At 34.4% G+C, this 21,649-nt stretch overlaps 2 protein-coding genes across 5 annotated transcripts; one reads left to right on the top strand and one right to left on the bottom strand.

Annotated features, from left to right (window-relative positions):
* The first annotated feature begins 250 nt into the window (after positions 1-250).
* On the top strand, positions 251-19,662 carry LOC136852971 (acid phosphatase type 7-like). Of its 4 annotated transcripts, none has more exons than XM_067128042.1 (11): positions 251-429; positions 3,301-3,447; positions 3,581-3,775; positions 4,575-4,707; positions 5,297-5,372; positions 5,542-5,639; positions 6,258-6,441; positions 13,785-13,927; positions 14,571-14,711; positions 15,745-15,913; positions 16,526-19,662. In XM_067128042.1, exons 1-11 carry the CDS (start codon positions 261-263, stop codon positions 16,601-16,603), a joined length of 1,533 nt encoding a protein of 510 aa, XP_066984143.1. In that variant the 5' UTR covers positions 251-260; the 3' UTR covers positions 16,604-19,662. The 4 variants fall into 4 exon arrangements, with proteins under 4 accessions (XP_066984143.1, XP_066984145.1, XP_066984146.1 ...); XM_067128044.1 differs by having other exon boundaries at positions 270-505; XM_067128045.1 differs by lacking the exon at positions 251-429 and adding an exon at positions 1,202-1,239.
* LOC136852972 (uncharacterized) lies at positions 7,399-12,745 on the bottom strand. The gene is made up of 6 exons (XM_067128046.1): positions 12,497-12,745; positions 11,026-11,307; positions 10,030-10,136; positions 9,621-9,704; positions 8,681-8,849; positions 7,399-7,729 (listed from the first exon to the last, which is right to left on the bottom strand). Exons 1-6 carry the CDS (start codon positions 12,611-12,613, stop codon positions 7,601-7,603), a joined length of 888 nt encoding a protein of 295 aa, XP_066984147.1. The 5' UTR covers positions 12,614-12,745; the 3' UTR covers positions 7,399-7,600.
* Positions 19,663-21,649: the final 1,987 nt, after the last annotated feature.

The following is a 21,649-nucleotide window of genomic DNA, read 5'->3' on the forward strand; positions in this document are numbered from 1 at the left end:
GACTTTAAATTACACGCCACTGGCCTTGTTTACCTTTGTGACAGGCACTTGATAAACAAGGCACTGTTCTTTAGAATATAAAGGAGATAATATTGAATGGAAAACAGTAAGGAGAAAATTACAATTTTATATTATTTTACCATTGAGAATATTATCTATGCACGTAAGAGAATATATGAATTATATAGTAAATTGCATATTAGCTAACGATTTTTAATTAAATAAACTCTCCCAACAGTGCTAGCGAGCATGTTATTGTTATGTCTGTTATTGTGAGCTTATCAAGCATCGATATAAGTCACGAGATAACGTCATATCCTTTAAAGTTTATCCTTAATAACGTCATTACATTAGTCAAACGTTGCAAATGCATGCACTCAGGCAAGGTTAATCGGTGCAGCTGCACCAAGCTTTCGGGAAATAAGAAAGGTTGGTGGAATAACTGAAGTATAACTTAACCCACATTTGTGCACAGTCACATGACAGTAGAGGTGCTTCAGCGTGAGTAAGTGTTGTATAATTACGGTTTTGTTATAGTTATAGCGACTTTATGGTACTTAATTGTTCTTTGTGTCGTTATTCATTGGTATTAGTGTATGGATGCCAGTATTTACCGGGTTTTACTTGTATTGCGCAGATGTTAAAACTTATACTTTTGAATTCTTTTTTGCTGTACAGTACAAGGTACGAATCAAGCCGCGAAATATACTGATAAAAATGTATATGTATATTTTTTTTTATAAATAGCGGTAATAGTTTACATAGATACGACTAGGCCTATTTTACCTGAAATATACATGTACAATTATGCTCCATAAAAAACTTCCGAATCTGAGACAACAGTTATTGTATATCTTCTGAGAAATAAAGACTGCATGGTCTTCAAACTTCGTGAACATCAGTCAAAGGATTATATTGTTTTTTTAGTATTTTTCAGGTCCCTTTTTTCCTATTTGATTCATAGACTTAGGTTATCTCACACACTTCCCCATGAAATATATATTTAGCCCCAATTCCTAAAATGTAAAACATTCTTGATGAGGATAATGTAGAAATTCTAAATTTCAGGGGAGTTACAGGTTAGGATTGCTAATTGTTATAACTATAGTCAACGCATTTTAAGAGTATCATTCAGTCACACCCCCCATCCCCTGGCACTGTAGATAATGCATAACATTATTGTAAGGCACTCTCAGATGATATCAGTTGCTGCTTGGCTGTGACACTGATAACATCAAGGTATTATTTTATAAGTTGCCAATACACACTATGAAATTGTGACTTACATTTTTGAAAAGAGCTCTTCATTCTCATTATTTTGAACCCCATAAACACTATGCGCAAATGATAAATAAAAAATCAGAAAATTTACGACTTATAAGGTAAGAATACCCGTCCCTCCATAGCTAATACGGCAAAATTGTAACCAGTCAACACCCGTAGGTGAAGTTATATTGGTATTTTAAGGTTCTTTTAGTGCCCTATTATTTCCTAGTCATTTTTGCATGAAAAACTCAAAATGGTTTTTCGTGCAAAAATGGCTGGCTGGAGTCTTATTGGCAACTTATAAAGGTCATTCATTCAGTAAGTAAAGGAGGATTTAGAACCTGTAAATTGGTACTTATTTTTGTGCAACTGTTTTATCAACATACTCTTGAAAGTTTCCTCTTCATGACAACACAAAAAGTAATTCTCTCTCTCTCTCTCTCTCTCTCTGCATCAATGACCGCTGCAACTCGCTCATCCCAGTCTGACTCTGGCTCACAATACGGACAGCGCTGCCAGCCGTATGAGTAATATTGTGAAAGAGGGGAGGGGGCTAGACTGGGGTGGTGGGGTGGGGTAGGAAGAGTGTGGGCATGGTCGAGTGTTATTCTTAAAATGCGTCAACATTAGACATATTATCATGAAAATTCAAGTTGTTTTAGCTTACACTATACTAGAACTGTCTAGATGAATTGTGAGCCTTGTGTCGATGGTGTAGGTAATAGCTTAATTCCTTAAATTTTGCAGCTTCTAGTTTATAAACATTTTTATAAGAAGTCTGCTTAGCCTAGCCTAACCTAGGCTTGCGTTTATTATTGATTATTGTGTAAAAATGTAAGCTATAGGCCTATATCCAGGTTTTCCAGCTCAATTAAATAAATAGGTATGGTACTACATGAGAACTCTGCACTCTACATGCCTTTTAACCCAAGTCACTATACTCGCCTTTTAATCCAAGAGTAGACGGCTGTTTGCTGCTTAACCCTTTCTAGGTTGTTGTGACCGAGCTAAGTGGAAAAGCCTCATATTCCCCTCATTATTTATCGTCATTGGAGCTTGAAATGGCTGTGGAGGGCTTTATATGACCTCTCCGAAGTTAGTCTAAATACATAATATGCACAGTAAGGAACTTAACATAGCTTGTATCTGTTAATCATTTTTTCATTGCCCAGGCTATCTCTAGGATTAGGCACATGCATAGCCAAGCTTGTGTAGGGAGAACTCTTGTCCCCTTTTAAATTTTTGCATAAAAAACAATTAAAATATGAAAAATCCTAAAAGTAAACAAACATACATGACACTATTGTAAATTTTCCAAGTTTCTGTTTCATCTTAAAAGTTCTTGCTATTGTGTGTACCAAATCCTTCCCAAATTGTAGGCAAATGTATTTTGCATATACTATCTCTTCTTTTTTCTGGTCTTTTATCCACCCACTTTATGATGTCTTCACTTATGTTACAGTTTGGTAAATTTTTAGTTAATTAAGCTTCAGAATTTATTACTCTTAAGTTGCTGATATTTTCAGAAACTGCTCTCTTTTTCCCTTGGGGACTTGTCAATATGAGAATAGCTTTGCTTTTTTAAGCAGCCTATGTTAAACTAAGTGGTATTACATATAATGTAATTTTCTATTCAAAAATATTTTACTTCAAATGCCTCTCACGCTGCATGTGATGCATGGCAGTTAGTTGGATAGACTCGGTACTTAAGTGTTATGGAGCAGTTGAGTGGAAAGGAAATGAGTGGAATGAGAGTCATATATAGACATTTATTTTTGAGAATGTGAAGCAAATTGTTATTGTATAGGGCACCAAGGGATAATAATTTTGTCATAAGAGCTGCACGTCATAGAGAGATATTTCAAATGAACACATGAGGCTAAGCCAAGTGAAAGTCATTTTCATTTCTAATGTAATAAGTTTTTTCCCCATTGTATTGAAATAAAATTTTGGTTTAATGCCATATTACTATGAAAAATGTTCTTAATACTGTATATGATTATGCTTTGGATAATTTCATAATTTATCTTACAGGAAAACTTGTCAACATGTTGCTGTGGGTTGCCTTCTGCAGCTTATTAAGTACCAGTTGGTGTTTATTACCCTTTGTGATAAGCAGTATTAATAATGACTTGACAATAGAAGATTTCCAGCCACAACAGATACATCTCTCTATAGGAGGTAATGATGCAAGACTAGTTTTCTTATTTTGTGTAAAAGAAAACTGCATTTGATATGATATTTGACCTGGTAAAGCACTGTAAAATTTTGTCTTCACTGGCTAAGGTATGTACTGAAGTTTCTCCTTTTACAGAAACCAGTGATACTGTAGTAGTCACATGGCTTACACCAAGTGAAACACCTTCGTCAGTTGTGAAATATGGCACTGAAAGAATGAACAATGCAGTGCAAGGGGCACTAGATAAATTTATGGATGGGGGCAGGCAGCACAGAATTATGTGGATCCATCGTGTTGAATTGAAGAATTTGTCACCCAACACCAAATATAGTACGTATTGTTATTTTTGTGATGTCTGTTCCAATTTTAAAAGGTCACAGATGCATAAAAGTGTATAGAATAGTTGTATATTGTAAAATTTAGCAATATATTGTGGGAGAGAGGTTAGATAATAGAATTTTACACTGTACTATGCCAAACTGTATGCTACCTGCAGTGAATCTGTTGGAGAAAGTGGGTTTATTTGCTGGAACAGTTGGCTGCTTCCACGTCATTAACATCTTAGTTAGTCAGTGATTTTTTATTTCTTCCACGCTCGGTGGTGCTTTCTTTTCTATCATTTGCTTCTTTGCAGGAATTAATGAATAAGGAATGGTTTAGCTGTTTGAAATTTTGTTTTTTCTCACATTGTTTGATGGCTGGGACCTGCTGTTGTAGATGACATTGTTAACAGCAGAATCAGAGGAAGAAGCCATAGAAGTGTTTAAAGACAGTAGAATGGAATAGGGAGGAGAGAGTTAAAAAACAAAGTAAACAGAGCAAAACATAAATTGTTGGGAAAGGTATAGTAAGGAAGAAGGCCATGTGGACGTGTGGGAAAGGTATAGGAGTGAACTTAACACAATGCAGTGTATTGAATGTTACAGACAGTATCACAAGATGTTCAGGATTGTAAGTTGCAAATACTGTAGATGTTTATGATGTCCAAAATGTATAAGAAGATAAGTTAGGAAAAGAGAGAAGAGATGCATCTCCTCCCCAACTTGAATCATATTAAAAGTATTTGAAGAACCATGATATGTTCTATTAAATAACAGAATTATTTAAAGTGACATTCATTTCATTCTAGTTTACCACTGTGGCAGCCCCCTTGGATGGTCGGAAGAGTTTTCATTCACAACATGGAAAAATGGCACTGACTGGCCTGCAAGAGTGGTCATGTTTGGTGACATGGGGGCAGTTAATCCTCAATCTCTGCCTAGGTAAGTGAAAAAAACTCATTTTCCATTCATGTTTACGCAGACTAGAGTAAATCTGGCAAGATTGATTGTAGGTCATATGGTGCTTCAATTACTAAAGTAACTGACGCCAATCCTCGATAAGACTTTTATTATTGCTTAAAGCTTTAAAAGTTGTTGATGAGTAGCAGAGACATATGCATATATAACCAGCAGTCTAAACCCTTGTCACTCAAGCTGGAATCAGCGAGGACCAGCTTTTGGCTGTTGGAGTCTTAGCAGGTAGAGTTATGAGCTATCCCTAACCTCCTCTGCAGTGTCAGCTCATGTTGCTAGTCACTGATGATCTCACTAAGCTACCACTTGAATACAAGATCATAAAGCCTCCAGAACGTGTACTCAAGGAGTTCCACATTTAGGCTATAAAGTAAATGGTATAGGGGACTGATTAAAGTGACTATTTTTGGATTCACAATCTTCTCACACTGTTTTGAAGTTATCTGAGGTATTATTTAGTGGGCTTCCTTTTTTTTTTTTTTAAATAATATTGTGTTATAATTTTTAGAAGTGAATTTACTGTTGTGTGTAATTACAAAAGGTAAATGTATTGCAGGTTGCAAGAGGAAACACAACTTGGGATGTATGATGCAGTTATTCACGTAGGGGACTTTGCATACAACATGGACTCTGTGAGTACTGATTATGTATTGTATCCTGAATTGTATACTGTACTCAGAAAGAATTCTTTATATACAAAGGCATGTTTAAAATCTTGTGAAGCATGGTTTTTTTATTCTCTAATCAGGTACTAAACTTTCTATGAAGCCATTATACAAGTCTTTTGACCTGTAATTACAGGACAATGCCCGTGTTGGGGATGAATTCATGAGGCAGATTCAACCAATTGCTGCCTATGTGCCTTACATGACTTGCGTCGGCAATCATGAATTTATGTAGTAAGTATTCGGAGAAAATATCTTCTGTACTATTTGAAGTTTAATTAAATGTTTTATGCATTGTATAGTTAAAACCTTTTGAGTGGGGTTATTAGTCGGTATCCCTCAAATTTCACATTAATTTTACTACCCTCTAAAAAATTTTAAAATTAACAAGGATTGCTTAAAAGCTGTTAAAATCAGCAATTGTACATACATATATGTTAATTTAACCAGAGTGTTGAAGTATGCATCTTGTCCTTTGCAGCGAAAGTAAATTTGTGTAAATACATACATGAGATTAGTGAAGTAATGAAAATATTTCATAACATACATACCTGAGCTTTAACACGGGGCTATCTGCTTATCAACCTTGAATTATTTAGTTTGCTCTGGGCAAGGTTATCACAACAGCAATGATGGTGTGCAGTTGATTTTCGTGTATTTTGATCTTAATATCATTTTCCTTTTGCGTATACTGTACACTGCATCTGCAGTTTTTTTTTATTAAGAACCATAGAAATGCAACCTTTGCTTTATTAGACTTTCTTCTTTAACAAAATAAGATTGTTTCATTAAATAACAATTCTTTGTTGGCCAGTGACTGATTTGTGATTTTTTTTTTTTATTTCATGACAGCAACTTCAGCAACTACAGAGCTCGTTTCACTATGCCTAATTATAGAGATACAGAAAACCTCTTCTTCAGCTGGAATATGGGCCCAGTTCATTTTGTTGCTGTCAGTACAGAGGCCTATTATTTCATGGAATTTGGACTGAAGCCCCTTTCTCGTCAGTTTCAATGGCTCATCAATGATCTAGAGGTACGTATTTACTCGCACAAAGGTAAGAGGTAGGATCAGATCATTTGTTTTCCAGTTAGGGGAAGTATTTACTCTTTTACTATTCTTAGATAACATTTTCTAAACAAATGAGATTTCTGGCAAAGTCTAAATCAGACGTTTTTGATGAGGAAAGGTATCAGACCCACGTTACATACATTGAGTATAATTACATCACAAGATCACAACAAGCACCATAAATAGTCAGAAGACAGCCACGGGTTCAATATGTCACTGATTCTCAAAGCATGCCAAAGTGGTGGCTGCTGCCCATGTGCAACTATCTTTGTTCCAACACATAACCTGGCTTGATCCTATTTCTTTATAACAAAGGTACTGAAAAAGAAAGTGGTTCAAAATATGAGCAACAGTGGTCTTTGTTTCCTTCAAAGCACATGGGTAGCCAAAAGGTCTCACTCAACTTGGTGGAGTAGAGATGGATGTGTGCCACACTAGGCTACTTGCTTTTTGCAAAAGACCTCCATTTCCAGTACACAATTATAAAGTCTATTCTTGATATTCATTTAATCAACTCAGTTGTGTAATCAGCATAGCAGCTTTAAAAAAAAATTGGAAAAAGGCTATTTAGCCAACAAGAATCATTAGGTAAATAAGATTGATTGATTAGTTGGTAAGGAATTGGTGGAACCAGAGCATTAGCTAAAGAAGAATGGGTTGATACGAAAAACTGAAGTATGAATCAGCAGCCAGACCCAAGGAAAGGGAAGCTTATGGTTTAAGAGATTCCCCCCCATCACCCCCAAGAAAATATTTTTTCAGTTTCCCCAAGGTCAGTTGAAAGTTAGGCAGTCAAGTTAAATTTGCCTGTACCATATTTATCGTGATGAAATTAAGCACCTTAAAGCAAAGGGAGGTTAATGAGTTATATTTTAGATTTCATTCCATCAGTAGTGGGAGATTTGTTAAAGAAACCCATTATATCAGATAATTTTATTGTGAACCAGAGATGATGAAAACAGAAATTTTCTAAACTACAAATTTTTCAGTGTTGCATTTAACAACTTTGAGTGCATCAGTCTCAAAGGAAATTAACATTCACCTATACAGTATTCAAAAAAAATTTATAAAATTTGCTTTTTACTTTCTTACAAAAAATTATGCTCTGAAAAAATATACAAATTTACTCATGATGGTATTTATCATTCCACCTAAGTATGGTCTTGGATAATAAAGATAACCCTGAATAGTACCCAGTGCTTTCATGGATGTTGTTCAGCAGCCTCAAATACTGTTCACGATGGGGGTCAGTCTGAAAGAAGAGCATTTTTAATGTGTTTGTTTCATAACATCTTAGTAATATTCTACTTGTTATAAAAACATCTTTGAGAGAGAGAGAGAGAGAGAGCCACTAGATGTGTCAGAATATACCAGGTTGCGTACATGCCCAGATGAGATCTATAGACAAATGCGTGAAGACTAACATACCCTACTTTTCATTGTGTGTAGTTTTAGATTTCACAGGTAGTGTTATAACCTACATTTGTGGCATTTACAGTAAATGTATCATTGTAATTTTCCTTTTTATATCATATTAATATTGCAGGAACAGAAATCTTACTCTAGTAATATTGGCTTGTGGTATTTCAAAAATTGTCATCTACTTACACTGTATATAGCAATACCTACTGAATTTCTCTTAGGGCAGTAGTGAGCTGTGCATTCTTATGGCAGCAAGTATGAACTATGGAATATTACAGTATCTGTATAATTACTTGTTGGGTATGATTTTGTTAATGTAGATTGATGTGGACATTGTTAACCAAAGATAAAACGCATCTTAACATAAGTATTGGTGGCATCGTTACTGCTAACAGTAGTTGTAGGTATAGATATGAAAAACAATCTCATAAATAGGGCTTCTGTAAGCAGTAGCTTTTGTTCAGTTAAGCCTCCACCATATCCATCACTTACAGGTTTATTCAAATGAAACTATTAGTCATGTACAGTATTTGGCAACTTTCCTTATTTTTGTTGAAGAAATTTTTCCTTCAGAACTCAAGTTAAACATGAGTGTATACAATAATTTAATGAGACGAAATCATTTTTCTAGACTTAAGGGACTTGGAGCCCAAGGGATTTGTTCTTGAATGAAAAATGAAAACTGGAAAGAGCTGAAATTAAAAAGCTGGGCAAATAAAGAGCGAAGAGACCAAAGGGGGATAGGTGGGTAATTCATTTACCTGAAGTTCCATCTACTTACCCACTGTATGTAGTAAAGGTTATGTGTCTCCATTAAGTTGGTCACACACTCGTGTGAGACCACATTTTGTACAGCTCCAAGTTGATTTGTCAGATATAAGACTGTCCCTTTTATGGATGGCATTGCATGTTCCTCAACCAGATCAAGTTTCTCCTTTAGGTTCTTAATGCTGAAAAGGCAACAGTTAATTTTTTAAAACTTGTAAAACATTGTTTTTGGAAAATATTTTGCTCAAATGCACAGATGTTAATTCTTAAATACATGCTGGTTCCACTGGTGACAAACTCGGGCTGCTTTGGCAATTTAGATAATCCAACATCTTCACCTTTATCTGTTTTCTTTAATTTCTTTTTAAACCAGCCAGTTTCTTTCTCATTCTTTTCAACTGAAAAGTATACTAATTACCAGTTACTGATAGGTTGTATCTTTCAGCTTTCCTGTAACTATTCCACCTTATTTACCACATTGTTGGTGAAATTCTCCACCTGGTATTGATGTGCAAGAAGGAATGACGAAGGCAATTATTGTACTAACCACTTAGGTAAATTTGACACATTGTATCAGATTATTGATTGACTGGTTTACATAACAAAACTTGTTACATGTTTTACAACCTTACCTTTTCAAGGCTAACATTTCACCAGAAACAAATAATAAAAAGGCAACACAGTATTCTGGTAACTAATCAGTTTTCCCTTACCATAATGTGAATTCATTTCTGTCCTCACTGGATACTGATGAAGACTATAAATGAGAATTAAACAGAAATGCTGAAACTCCAAACAAGTAATATATACTGCTAGTTTACTGCAGAAATTATGGTAACAGAGAGAAAATCTGGAATTCTAGATTCACTGGGTTTCCCATCTCATTTTTTTTTTATTTCAAATGCCAACAAATAATGTTTTGAAATTCATATATAAAACAAAATAAAACTAACCTGTTCATATGGTAAAGATGTACCAAAAATATGAAGTAATCAGCATTATTAATGGCATCAACTGAGGGTGATTCTTCCACATCTCTGAAAATGGCACAATATACAAATGTAAAACTCCTATTTACCTCACGAGTATTTGTGATCCATGTTCAAATACACCTCTTTAATATAAAAACCCCACTGTGACACCATCTAATGTTAAAAGTGTTTTTTATTCACCACATTTTAAAAACTTTCCCCTGGTATGTGAAAGTTAGCAATTTTTAAACCTAAACCAAATTTTAAAAATTCTTTTTATATAATTGCATTATGTTACTGACTTTCTTGCCTAGATTTACAGCAAACCTGGGCTACAGCATTAAGTACATAGTCTAAGAATTGTAGGAAAATCTCTGGACAGTATACTTACATTTCTAAGGACTGTTCCCATTTTAAGCTCCACTTTTGTTTTGCACTGACGTGCAGTGACAATAACTGTGTTTTTATAGTTTCCCCCTCACATGCATGTCCAATAATCTGCAAAGGAAAATGTTTCATGACACACTTAACTCTGGGATTGAAATTTCAGCTTACTGAGCCTTGTCTTCATTAGTGTCACACCGGTACAGTAACAGATTACATAAAAACTTTTGATATACAAAGTTATATTCAAGAACTGAAAGTTGTTATGTTCAAGAACTGAAAGTGTTGAGTGTTTTCAACTGACTCAAGTGTAGAATGCCCATATTTTTTCATTGCTTTGTTTTATGAAATATACACTGTACAGTATGTGGAAAAATCATGCTGGTTGGATTGAGCATACATATAATGGATTTACAGTGGCAGCTTACTTCAAGGGGTTTGCTATAATTCTGGTACTGACTGAAGAAATGGCTTATGGCTGCTTACTTATGACATAATGTCTAATAAGTTGAAATAGCTCAAAGACCACTGCATTGAAGTAGTTTTATTTTGTAGTCATAACTATGATGTCAGTCTTGAAATGTTTCTTCCAGATTCCTGGAAATAGTTTCTGTTCAAAAAGAAATGTCTTATATAAAGTACTGTGTTGCTAGTATGCAGTACTGTCAGATCAGTTTGTGTGTGCATGTGTGAAAAAGACTTAATTGAACCCAACCACTGACATGATACCATTTTTCCAAAAACTGCAACAGTTCAATACTTTCTCAGAGCATGAAATAAGGATCAGCATGTATTCGGGATGTTGTTCTGCTATGAACAAAACATGTAGAACTATTACAACTTATTTGACTCTTATCTGTACATGCATGAGACCAACAAAATTTTGCAGATGCATGAGGAACAAAAATAGAAAATGCTACTTAGGAAATAAATTAAGGATTAAATTGTTTTTTTTTTACTTTGCATCAGTTAAATTCGAATGAGACTTTACAAAGATACTTACCAAAACTTTGGCAGAAGATTTACTCTTTAATGCTGTTACAAAAATGTTTCTGGAGTTGTCTTTCATAGGGACTATTGGCATACTATCTTCATATTGTCTGGGAATTCGTGTTGGTGGCACATAGCATAATCCAACAGGGATATCCAGTATATTTTTATGACAAGTCTTCACTAAAATACTCTCTACTTCAGTTTCATTTGTGTTGTCTGTTGACTCAGAATAGTTCAGCATCTGTGGTCTGACTTCCCCTGCAATATCTTCTGTGCCTGAACTTTCTGAATCCTGTCAAAGAAAAAATTTGTTGATTGTGTGATGTCGATAGTGTTTTAACCTAATTTTTTTTTTTAATTTCTAAATCTGTGCAAACATGCAAAATTAATAAAATACTTATTAAAAATATAAAAACAATAATTACTGGAACTCTTAAACCATCTTTAGTTCATGATCCTTTAGCCTACGTGAAGAAATTTCACAACGGGACTTTATTTGCCAACTTCACCAGTAGTAGGTCATCACTTTCTAACATATCACAAGTGTCAATAGTTTTAACAATAAAAATAACGTAAGAAATTTAAACTAACAGATGAGGGGAACAGTGACTGAAGTCAATAACAAAACTATACATATCAATTCTATTACTTGTAATAATACATCAATTCTATTACCTGTAATAATACATAAAGAACATAATTATTAATACAATATTAAAATCATAACAACAAAGGCAGTAAGATAATTTATAGCAAATGTTGGTACTCGTGTCAACCTAACTCTCGTCATTAACCCATCCATCACCAGCTACGTGCCTAAAGCCTGTATATGTAAATCTGCTGTTTATTACATTCTCACCAATAGAAATTGCATAAATACTCCTACATTTAATGCTAAATATCTCTTAAGTTATTTATTTACCAATAGTACTCCATAACCTAAGGAAAAACTGCCGCAATTACCATCATTCAATTATTGGTAACAGGCTGCTTAGCCTAATTGTGTACTGATATAGTGAAATTAAATACCATCTAACCTCTTACCTGAATTACAGGCTGCATGAAATTGGCAGATCAGTTTTTTCATGATTTACAGTTTCTGTTTAGTAACATAAGAATTAAGTGCTTAATGAGTTATTGCAGTGTACCCTACTTCAGGTTAGGTTAGGTTAGATCAGGTGAAGGTATAGGCTAGCCTAGTATATCTGCATTTTATTATGTTGTATAGTTTACAGGCTTTCTCTTTCAACTCACACCATTTACAAAGTGCTGAATTATGGTTTTATTGCATAGGCCTGTTCACAGGTGTCGGCCAATTTTCATACTGGAAAATTCAGAAAACTAGCGTAGCCCTTCCTCAACTAAGTTTAGTGAATTAGAAGTTGTAAATGGCAATTTTTCACATTATTATCTTAAGCGTTAATTAATTGCTAAGCCTTTGAACAATCCCAGGATAAAGCGGCCTTAACTAGCCAACTCACGCGACTCTTAGTTGGGCTTCCTCGTAACCCTGCGGCGAAAGACAAACGTTTCCTCCCTCGCTTTATGTCGGGTTCATTCTTGAGTATCGACTTCGTTTGCCTCGTCATTTCGTCCATGGTTTACAATCGTTTCACTGCACGAATATCAAATGTATATCGAGATTTATTGTAAGCAAATTAAAGTGGGCGGTAAGAGCTGATACTTAATCGCCGTGCGTTGGAATTGTTTGTTTACAGTTTGGCCGTTATACGATGTTTCGGTTCCGCAACTTACTGGGAGGTTCTCATTTTAAAATAAAACGGTAGAATATTGTTTACAGATATTCATTGGTGATTACGGATTAACAGAATTACTGTTAGATTATTTTGTTGGTGTGATTTTTCCAGTAGGATTTATTTTAAGCAAATTAAAGTGTGCGGGAATGGCCGATATCCTGGACGTTGCACGATGTTTTGGTTCCGCAACTGAGTCGTTCGAATTTTTAAAATAATAGTGGTACAGTTTTGGTTACAATATTTATTGGTGATTACTGATTACAAAATTAGAACCTTTCTATAATTCTATTCATATACGTACGGTTTTACTGATTTTGCTTCTCAATTATCAGTTTGATGTATCATGGTTTCACTTGTTCTGTAAAAATTAGATTGAGACTCGAAAGTTACGAAGCACTCGGCCGGTATAATATCTTTTATTTTTTCACAAATTGAGGCACTATATATGAATTCCAAATTGTCTGATTTGTACATATATTTGTAAACATGCATAGATGACTCTCAGTTTCCTCAGATAACTTTCTTGAATGCCACTTGATAATTTGCAATCGGTACTTTTCGTGTCTCGTCTGTAACGATATTCATTCAAAATTGTGAAGAATTTGCAATATTTGATTGAGTAATATCAGGTAAAAGAAGAGTAAACTATCCAAGTTCTGATGCTTAAAAGCTGCATTATGAATGATTTGAGTATAAATCAGATGTAAATTTTAATTAATACCAAGCAACACGGTTTTGAAAGATACTGTAGTGGGAATTTCCTTAATGAGAAAAAAAAAACCCAGCGAGAATGTTTATGCCTGCTAAACACATTAGTACTTACTAGACCTACCTCAGATTATTATTCATGGTATATGTCTTATTGGTGTTGGTAGTGTCTGCTAGGTTTTTTGGATCCAAAATTCTGAGCAGCTGTTCAGTGTTTTGTTGATTTTCTATATTTTGTGGTTGAGTGAAATATTTTTACCTGTATACATGAAATATTAATTACTGATGGTATTTTTGTTTACAGGAAGCATCAAAGCCAGAGGCAAGAGCGGAGCGTCCGTGGATTATAGTATATGGTCACCGACCAATGTATTGTTCCAACAGTGATCATGATGACTGTCGTAGTGTAAACTGCTTGACACGTGTTGGGATTTCTCTTTTGAATGTGTGAGTATTGGAAGCAGAATCCTATATGATTTATCGCTTCAACCTCCATTTTTATCAGCGGTTTGCAGAAGCGACCAATATGTAGTCATGTTTGCAGTATTTGTTATCTTTTTCTATTGGAGTTTACTATTATTATTATTATTATTATTATTATTATTATTATTATTATTATTATTATTATTATTATTAAGTAGTTTAACCAGACCACGGCGTCAAATTCCTCTTGACTTGAAATCATGAAGATGTAATTGCTACTCATTGTAAACTCTGTATACATTAAGTAGCCAATACTGTACAATACATGTTAATGATGTAAATTTCACAAAATATTTCAAGTCAAGAATGGTTTCACCACTTGCCTTAAAGATAATTTCTCACTTTTTTTATTTGTAATCCAATAACTAAGGATTCCACTGTAGTTCCCCATGTAGTTATTGTAGGTAAGGGTAAGTGAAAACAAAATACAACCAGTAGTTTTACCTCACAAGGGATGTGCATTAACCCTATGCTCATCCCTCATCTTGTATCTGGTCCTGGCCCAGTATAGAGGTTGGGGGTTGGGGAAAGACTTCTTTCCATCTGTGTGGGAAGAGTAACTTACATGGTTTTAACAGTAATTAATTTTGACCTGTCTGCTTTGCAGGTATGGAATGGAGGCTCTGCTCGACAAGTATGGAGTTGATATAGCAGTGTGGGCACACGAACACTCATATGAAAGACTGTGGCCCATGTACAACTACACTGTGTATAATGGATCAATGGAAGAACCTTACACCAATCCAAAGTGAGTTCATTAAAATTATTTTGGTGGTCATTGTAATGAACTTTATCTCAAAATCTAAATCTATATCTGTTTGATGAATTGTGATTTGTACAAGTCTGATTAGACTGTAAAAAAAGAAACATTCCAAAGATATGAATAATATGACTGTAGAAGTATTTTGTGTAGAAACACTCTCTCTTTCTCTCTCTCCACAGTATTTATATTCAGTTCAGTATTGCTCTTATTTAGCTTCATTAGCCTTATTTAGCTTCATTAGCTGTTCTAGGAATAAAGAGCAAACACATGGGTACATTAGGAGTAAATGAAGGAAATATCCCAGACGTAGTATGGGATTGCAGTTAAGCTGCATTGGAGAGGTGGGCCTGTTTTTGTTTTCAAGATAGCACAGCTGTAATGATTTTCTTCGAGTGATATGCAAGTTACAGTAATTGTCTGATTGTCTTGCATTTTTTCCATTAAGAAAGGCTATAATGAGAACTTGGGTAATCAGTTTAACTTGAAACATCATAAGCATCTGTGACTAAATAAAAAAACTTCTGTTGCCTCAGAAATTGATCTGTGAGATTTAATTGTGTCTTATATGTATTGATATTTTGGCATAAGAATCAGGCAAACAAGGGAAAAGTTTAAGTTTTTAAGAATTACTTTATGATCTTCCCCCACTGGGCTGTAGTTTGTGACAATAAAAGCCATCAGGAAATTATTTCACTGAGACTATAATGATTAAAATTCTGCTGCCTGACTTCAACTTTTCTCTTAGTTATCTCTGTACCAATAATTTAAAAAGACATGATTGTAGTCTGTTATCAACATGTATAAATCAAGAAAGGATATTGCAGTTAAGTACAAACAACTGCAGGGAAATACTTCTGAATACTGCAGACGACTCGAAACGTTTCATAGGAAATTTTATGTGGACCACCTGTTTATCTTGGTACAAGTCAGAATACAGTATAACAAATCAAGACTAAATCATGCTTGTTATACATTCCATCATTAAAGCAGAATGTTATCATACCAATATGCTTTTTAGGGCTCCTATACACATCATCACTGGCTCGGCGGGTTGTCAAGAGCGTCATGATCACTTCATACCTGTTAAGCCTTACTGGTCAGCCTTCCGCAATAGTGATTACGGTTACACACGCCTCACGGCTTATAACGCCACTCACCTCTACTTTGAACAGGTCTCTGATGACCAGGTAAGTCAAGGATGAATACTGTTATGTTATGTAATTTTACTCTTCATTTTATCTTCTTTTTACCTGAGGTCAGAGTAGAGAGTTTTTGCATTCCTGAAATATTGTCACCTGCAAATTAATTGTATTAAATTGATGATTACTTTTGCTACTCTGTGTAGTAAGACATAGAAAGATATATTTAAACACTGTCTGCTGTTTCATTGGCTTGAAATAAAAAAATAACGTATTCCTTCCCCCATGAGTAGTAGAGAACTTAGAAATAGATATTCCTTTTACATTTTTACTGTTGCAAAGCAGTTAAAAGAGTTGATTGTTGCTGTTTTGTGCATGCTTATCAACTGCCAACTGTTTTATATTCATTGCCAAATAGTTTTTTGTTGTGTGAAATATATTTTTGTAATACAGTAATCTTTTCAGAAAGGATATTGTAATGGTTTTGCAACTCAGTTCATACTTGAATAATGAATAAAACTTTGTAGTATTTTAGAAGGTGCAGTGCTTTATATGCTTCTTTTAGTGATCATGTGTCTTTTCTTATATGTAAGGCTGAATTTTGGGCTAATTATTTTTATAAACCATGCTCACATCTTCATCTGACATTTCCATTTGCAGAAAGGAGAGGTTATCGACAGAATCTGGGTAATCAAAGATCAGCATGTCCCATTTGCAGAACTACGTTCTCAAGAGTAAAGTTTTTGATGTTCCAGAGGGTTCTTGAAAGTTGTGTTGTGTATGAAAGTGTTCCTTTCAGTGTTCATTTATTAAATATGGTGCAGTTAAGAGATCCAGTACCAAACTGAACTGGGTCTGTGAGTGTTCTGTTTTATCAAGTTGGCTACAACTAACAAATTTTCCAAAAATGTTACAAAGTTCATTGGTAAAACTGTCCCTAATGATAAACTGTTTTTGTATTAGATGAATGAATGTCTAATGGTGTTGTCGTTATTTTTAAGTCGGTAGACATTTATGTTTTGGTGTGTGTCTGTGGTAAAAGAAAATCTTCAAAGCTTAATTTACACTACAGAGTGTTCAGTTCAAGATTTGTTGCTTTGATATGTACAGATTTACATATCAAACAATATTCTTTGAAAGTTCATATCTAGATTTGAAGGATGAATTGTTGAGGTACTTTAGGCTGAATTGAGAGAATTAATTGCCGAAGTTTTGAAGTACTGTACTGGTATGTACTTATATATATATGTAAATTGTAAAGCAAAGAATGTCAAGAATTTTCATGATCCTTTTATGGATTCAATTGTTGTTTTATAAATAGAGTGGAATATGAAAACTTAAAAAGTTTTTTGGTACTGTTTAGCACTTAGAAGATACATTATAATGTGAAAAATCTGATATGTTAAAATACACTTAGCACTCATCTTTTATTATTTAGCCAGTCCCACTATATGTAATATACAGTACAGGCAGTCCCTGGTTTACGACGGGTCCTGCTTATGACGTTCCAAGGTTATGATGCTTTTCAAATATATTCATCAAAAATTATTTCCCGGTTTACGACGCATGCTCCAGGGTTACAACGCGTCGTACGCCGATCCGACGGAAGAAATATGGCTCCAAAACGGCAAAATAATAAAAATTTTGAGGTTTTTTTGATGAAAAACTCAATAAAAATGTAGTTTACATCGTTTTCAATACACCCAAAATATTAAAAGTAAGGTTTTCTTAGGATTTTTGACGATTTTCGACGATTTTTCGGTTTACGACGCGGCGTAAAAACGGAACCCCCGTCATAAACCGGGGACTGCCTGTATTGTATTAACTATACAGTTTCCATCCGTAATATTCAGTAATCTTTATTACCGTTGGTCACATAAACTTCAGGCCTAGAGTTAGCTGTATTTGTGTGTTCATGTTCAGATACAAGGGGAGAGGGTTTGTTATCCAGTTTGATGACAAATTTGGATTTATTAGATGTTTAGTTTTATACTGAAGTTAAAAGCATCAGATACTTTTGTTTCACATTATGATAAGTCTCCCTGTGTAGTTTATGAAAATTTGCAATGTTTGAATTATTTGTTGTCCAGATTATGTAACCAGATAAGTGTGTAAGTCACCTTCTGTTTGGGAAATTTGATTTGAATTATATCTACATATATTGTCTTGGACACCAGATTTAAGACAGTGTTAGGTTTTGCAAAGTGAGTTCAGATATTTCAGTCATTTTGCATGACTGTATTTTAAAAATATGTATATCAGTGCCTTACATTGTAGTTTTGCCTTGTTTTCCAGAAGAACAAGTACAACTACCAGTAAATTTAGAAGGTAATTTTTTAATTCAAACCCATAACTTTTTAAAGACAAAGTCAAACTAATATGGGTTTTACACAGATGCAGGAACTTATAGTTACCTTTCTAAACTTAGCAACTTTTTTACCAATTTCACATGTAGTTCCTATAGCAACTTTTTTACCAATTTCACATGTAGTTCCTATAACAGCTTTTTTTACCAATTTTTCATGTAGTTTCTATAGCAACTTTTACCAATTTCACATGAAGCTCCTATAGCAACCTTTTTTTTACCATTTTCACATGTAGTTCATATAGTGTAGTATAGTGCATGTACTGTACCCGTATATGAAAATATGGTCCAGTGTGGATGCATTACTAGAGTGCACCTTGTGTCCTTTGATACATAAACAATATAGCCTTTGATATTATATGAGGATTATGGGTTGAAGACTTCTGTAGATGTTAGTATTCTATGGTTATGGGAGTAGCTGGAGCTTTTGCCACTTTTGAACATAACCTTCACAGGACCCTGTGAGAGTTTAGAATTTTAATTTAGTGGTTTGGTCATGCTAGTTTGTCTTATTAATAATAACATTACATGCTTCTTTTTTTTTACCTGTTTCACATGTTTTTCCTCATGAGATATTTTTAAAAGAACGTGCAAGCATATACAAAAGCATGCTATGTTAAATTAGTACAATGTTCCATAAAAATTGAAGGTGGATTACAGTAAAGAATTCAGTGCTTAATGCAGATGTCTCATTCTTTAATTGATGATAATGCACTGCTGATTCTTTTATCGCATATGCCAGTGTCGTCACCGTTTTTTGAAGAATGAGACCCGTTAGAGGAGCATTGCTTGCAGTGATCTGCTGTACACAGGCCACTGAAGGTTCCTTTGCACGGTTTGTGTCGCTCTAGCAGTTTTGCTCTCAGCCTTCACTTTTCCTCTATATTCTGTGGTTTCTTCCAGTACAATGAAATATAATACAGAACTTGAAAGTTCTTGGAGAAGCAATGTTCCTCCCAGTTAGGTGTATTAAGCTAAAATAACCATTTAATCTCTCTAGGTACAGTATTTGATTTTTGCATTATACGTTATTTCAACATTGGCATTATTTTCTTAATGATAAGCCCTGGTACAAATGTGATATCTACATTCTTTAAGGTTTATGCATCATGGGAAACTACTCAACTATACAGTACAGATTCAAGAAAAAATTTAATTAATTTCATTACCAGTTGTGACAGTGAATTATAAGCCTTTCAGATGTTATATTTGCAGACATGCTTTTAAATTTCAATGCAAAGCTGGTGTTTGAAAATTTATGATTGGGAAAACTGCTGGTTTCAGTTTCTTTTCTTTCACATTGTTGAATTTATGCATATACAGTGTTGATGCAGTGATAATTGTCCAAAAATGTCACCATTTATTATAGTATCCTATGAAATTTATTCTAATATACATAATTAGAACAATAAAGTTTGTTTTTTTAATTTCCCGAGAAGCTTTTAATATCCTATACAAAAATCACAAAATGAAAACCTAAATAGCTGTGAAGCAAAACAAACCCAAGTGGTACTACTTGCAAAGTAATGCAATAGGCTAAGCCACAGCTTACCAGACTGCTACTTCTTAAAGATTTCCTAATGCATGGGTGTCCTCAACCTCCAATAATTAGATTTTGTAATCTAATTACGGTAAGAATGACAGCCATAGTTGATGCTGAAACAGACACAAAGGACATTCACCTATTTACACCTGTATGTAAGGGTTCCTGTGTTTCTGGCTAAGTGACAAATTGGGTCTTGTGTGGGACTGTTGCAACCCAGTCGTTGTCTGCGTAGTATTTGCAGCGTACAAAACTTGTTCTCCGTTTTATTTGCTTCTGCGTTGAGCATCCAGGTTTGGAAAACTGGTCTAGTAACTGACCATTCAGATCCTGAGATTTGAATGATAATCCCTGTAGGGGGCTAGTGCCATTGATGCACCTCTTGCAGTCTGTAGGCATTACTTAAAGGTTCTTTGCAGTTTGCCTTCAACCCCTAGCTGCAACCCTGTTCGTTCCTTTTACTGTACCTCCTTTCATATATTTTCCTCCTGTTACACATTTCAGACCTTTTACCATTTCCGTTTGAGCGGTGAATGACCTCATAGGTCCCAGTCTTGACCTTTGGCCTAAATTCTATATTCAATTCAACTGAATGATAACGAGTTCTGATTGGTCATCTCAACAGTTTCTTTTACTGGGTTTTGTGCCGTTAACTTGTGGATAGTTGTTTTACTCCTTTATGTTGTGGTATGGTGTGACCAGTTTTAGTAATCTGAAGGTTGATAGCTTTTATGAATTTGTTGTGCGTAGTGATGTACAACTTGATAGTCAATTATCTTGTTATGCAGGTATTTTTTTCAATAAATAACATACAAAGACCATGTTACTGGGAATTGGTGCTCAGAAAATGAAGTGTAGTTGTGGTTTTATTTGATTAACTTTGCTGTTTTTAAAAAAGGAGTTAAGACTAAGGTATTTATCTGAGTGTAAATGCAGTGAATTAGTTTATGAATATGCTATAGAATTTTCCTAGACCAAGTTTAGCATGAATTACACAGAGCTGGACAGAGAATATACATATGTTTGAGACAACTTTCAACATATTAGGCCTAAGTTCCGGACATATTTTATACTGCTGATCTCTTTTAAGTGCCGAATTCATTGACAGGCAATAACCAGCTGGACTCATCAGCGGAATCAGGGACTGACAATAAAGGAAAAGGTAGGTCGTGGAATTTTTGTTAGGCCTATGCATTTGGCTTTAACTCTTAAAGTTAATAGCCAGGAAGAAAATCTTAGCCCTATATAAATACTTTGAAAAACTTCTAGATTACTCAACATGAATAAGATATTGGGTCTTGTGTTTGTTTAAGCTAAATCTCCAAAATGAATATTGTTAAAATTGTTACGATTGCCGTTGGTTTACTTCCATTGGCCTATGTTAACAAATCTCACTTAGATATGGTAGTAATTGTTATCAAGTTATGCTTATAGCCTAAGAGGTCTAACGGAAACGTATTTTAATTCAGGAACGCTATGCTATAATGGCATTTTAAAAACGAAGGTGACAAGGAAAGGACGGGAAATTATCTAAACACTTGAAGCTCGACACTCATCTAGTGAAGAGGCTTCATGCGCTTCCGATTACATTGCCAGATAGTGATTTTTAAGTTGCTGCACAAAAGGTTTTGGAGACTTGCAAAACTTAATTAAGTGGGTATTGCAAGCAGTTTTAACTTAGACATATTAAAGCATTTATTAATGAAGGCTACCTTACATGATTATGTTTAGTTTTATCTAAATATATCATTGGCATACTTGGGTGTTCATCAGTACTACGTTCCAAATAGTTTTTAACTGTCCTTTCTTGGTATTATCAGTTTTTACTGTTTAAATATAAGTTTTTTTTAGGCTTCTCTGAAACAACTGATATAAA

This window comes from Macrobrachium rosenbergii, chromosome 26, assembly GCF_040412425.1.
Source record: "Macrobrachium rosenbergii isolate ZJJX-2024 chromosome 26, ASM4041242v1, whole genome shotgun sequence".
Lineage (NCBI taxonomy): Eukaryota > Metazoa > Arthropoda > Malacostraca > Decapoda > Palaemonidae > Macrobrachium > Macrobrachium rosenbergii.

Bases quoted from the DNA above. Each gene is read 5' to 3' on its own strand.
- LOC136852971 (XM_067128042.1), top strand. From the start codon at position 261: ATGTCTGTTATTGTGAGCTTATCAAGCATCGATATAAGTCACGAGATA. The intron at 3,776-4,574 runs GTACGTATTGTT...ATTTCATTCTAG, and splicing joins GTCACCCAACACCAAATATA to TTTACCACTGTGGCAGCCCC. The intron at 6,442-13,784 runs GTACGTATTTAC...TTTTGTTTACAG, and splicing joins GGCTCATCAATGATCTAGAG to GAAGCATCAAAGCCAGAGGC.
- LOC136852972 (XM_067128046.1), bottom strand. From the start codon at position 12,613: ATGGACGAAATGACGAGGCAAACGAAGTCGATACTCAAGAATGAACCC. The intron at 11,308-12,496 runs GTGAGTTGGCTA...TTTCTTTGACAG, and splicing joins GAAGCCCAACTAAGAGTCGC to GATTCAGAAAGTTCAGGCAC. The intron at 7,730-8,680 runs GTAAGTAGATGG...CTCTTCTTTCAG, and splicing joins ACCTTTACTACATACAGTGG to ACTGACCCCCATCGTGAACA.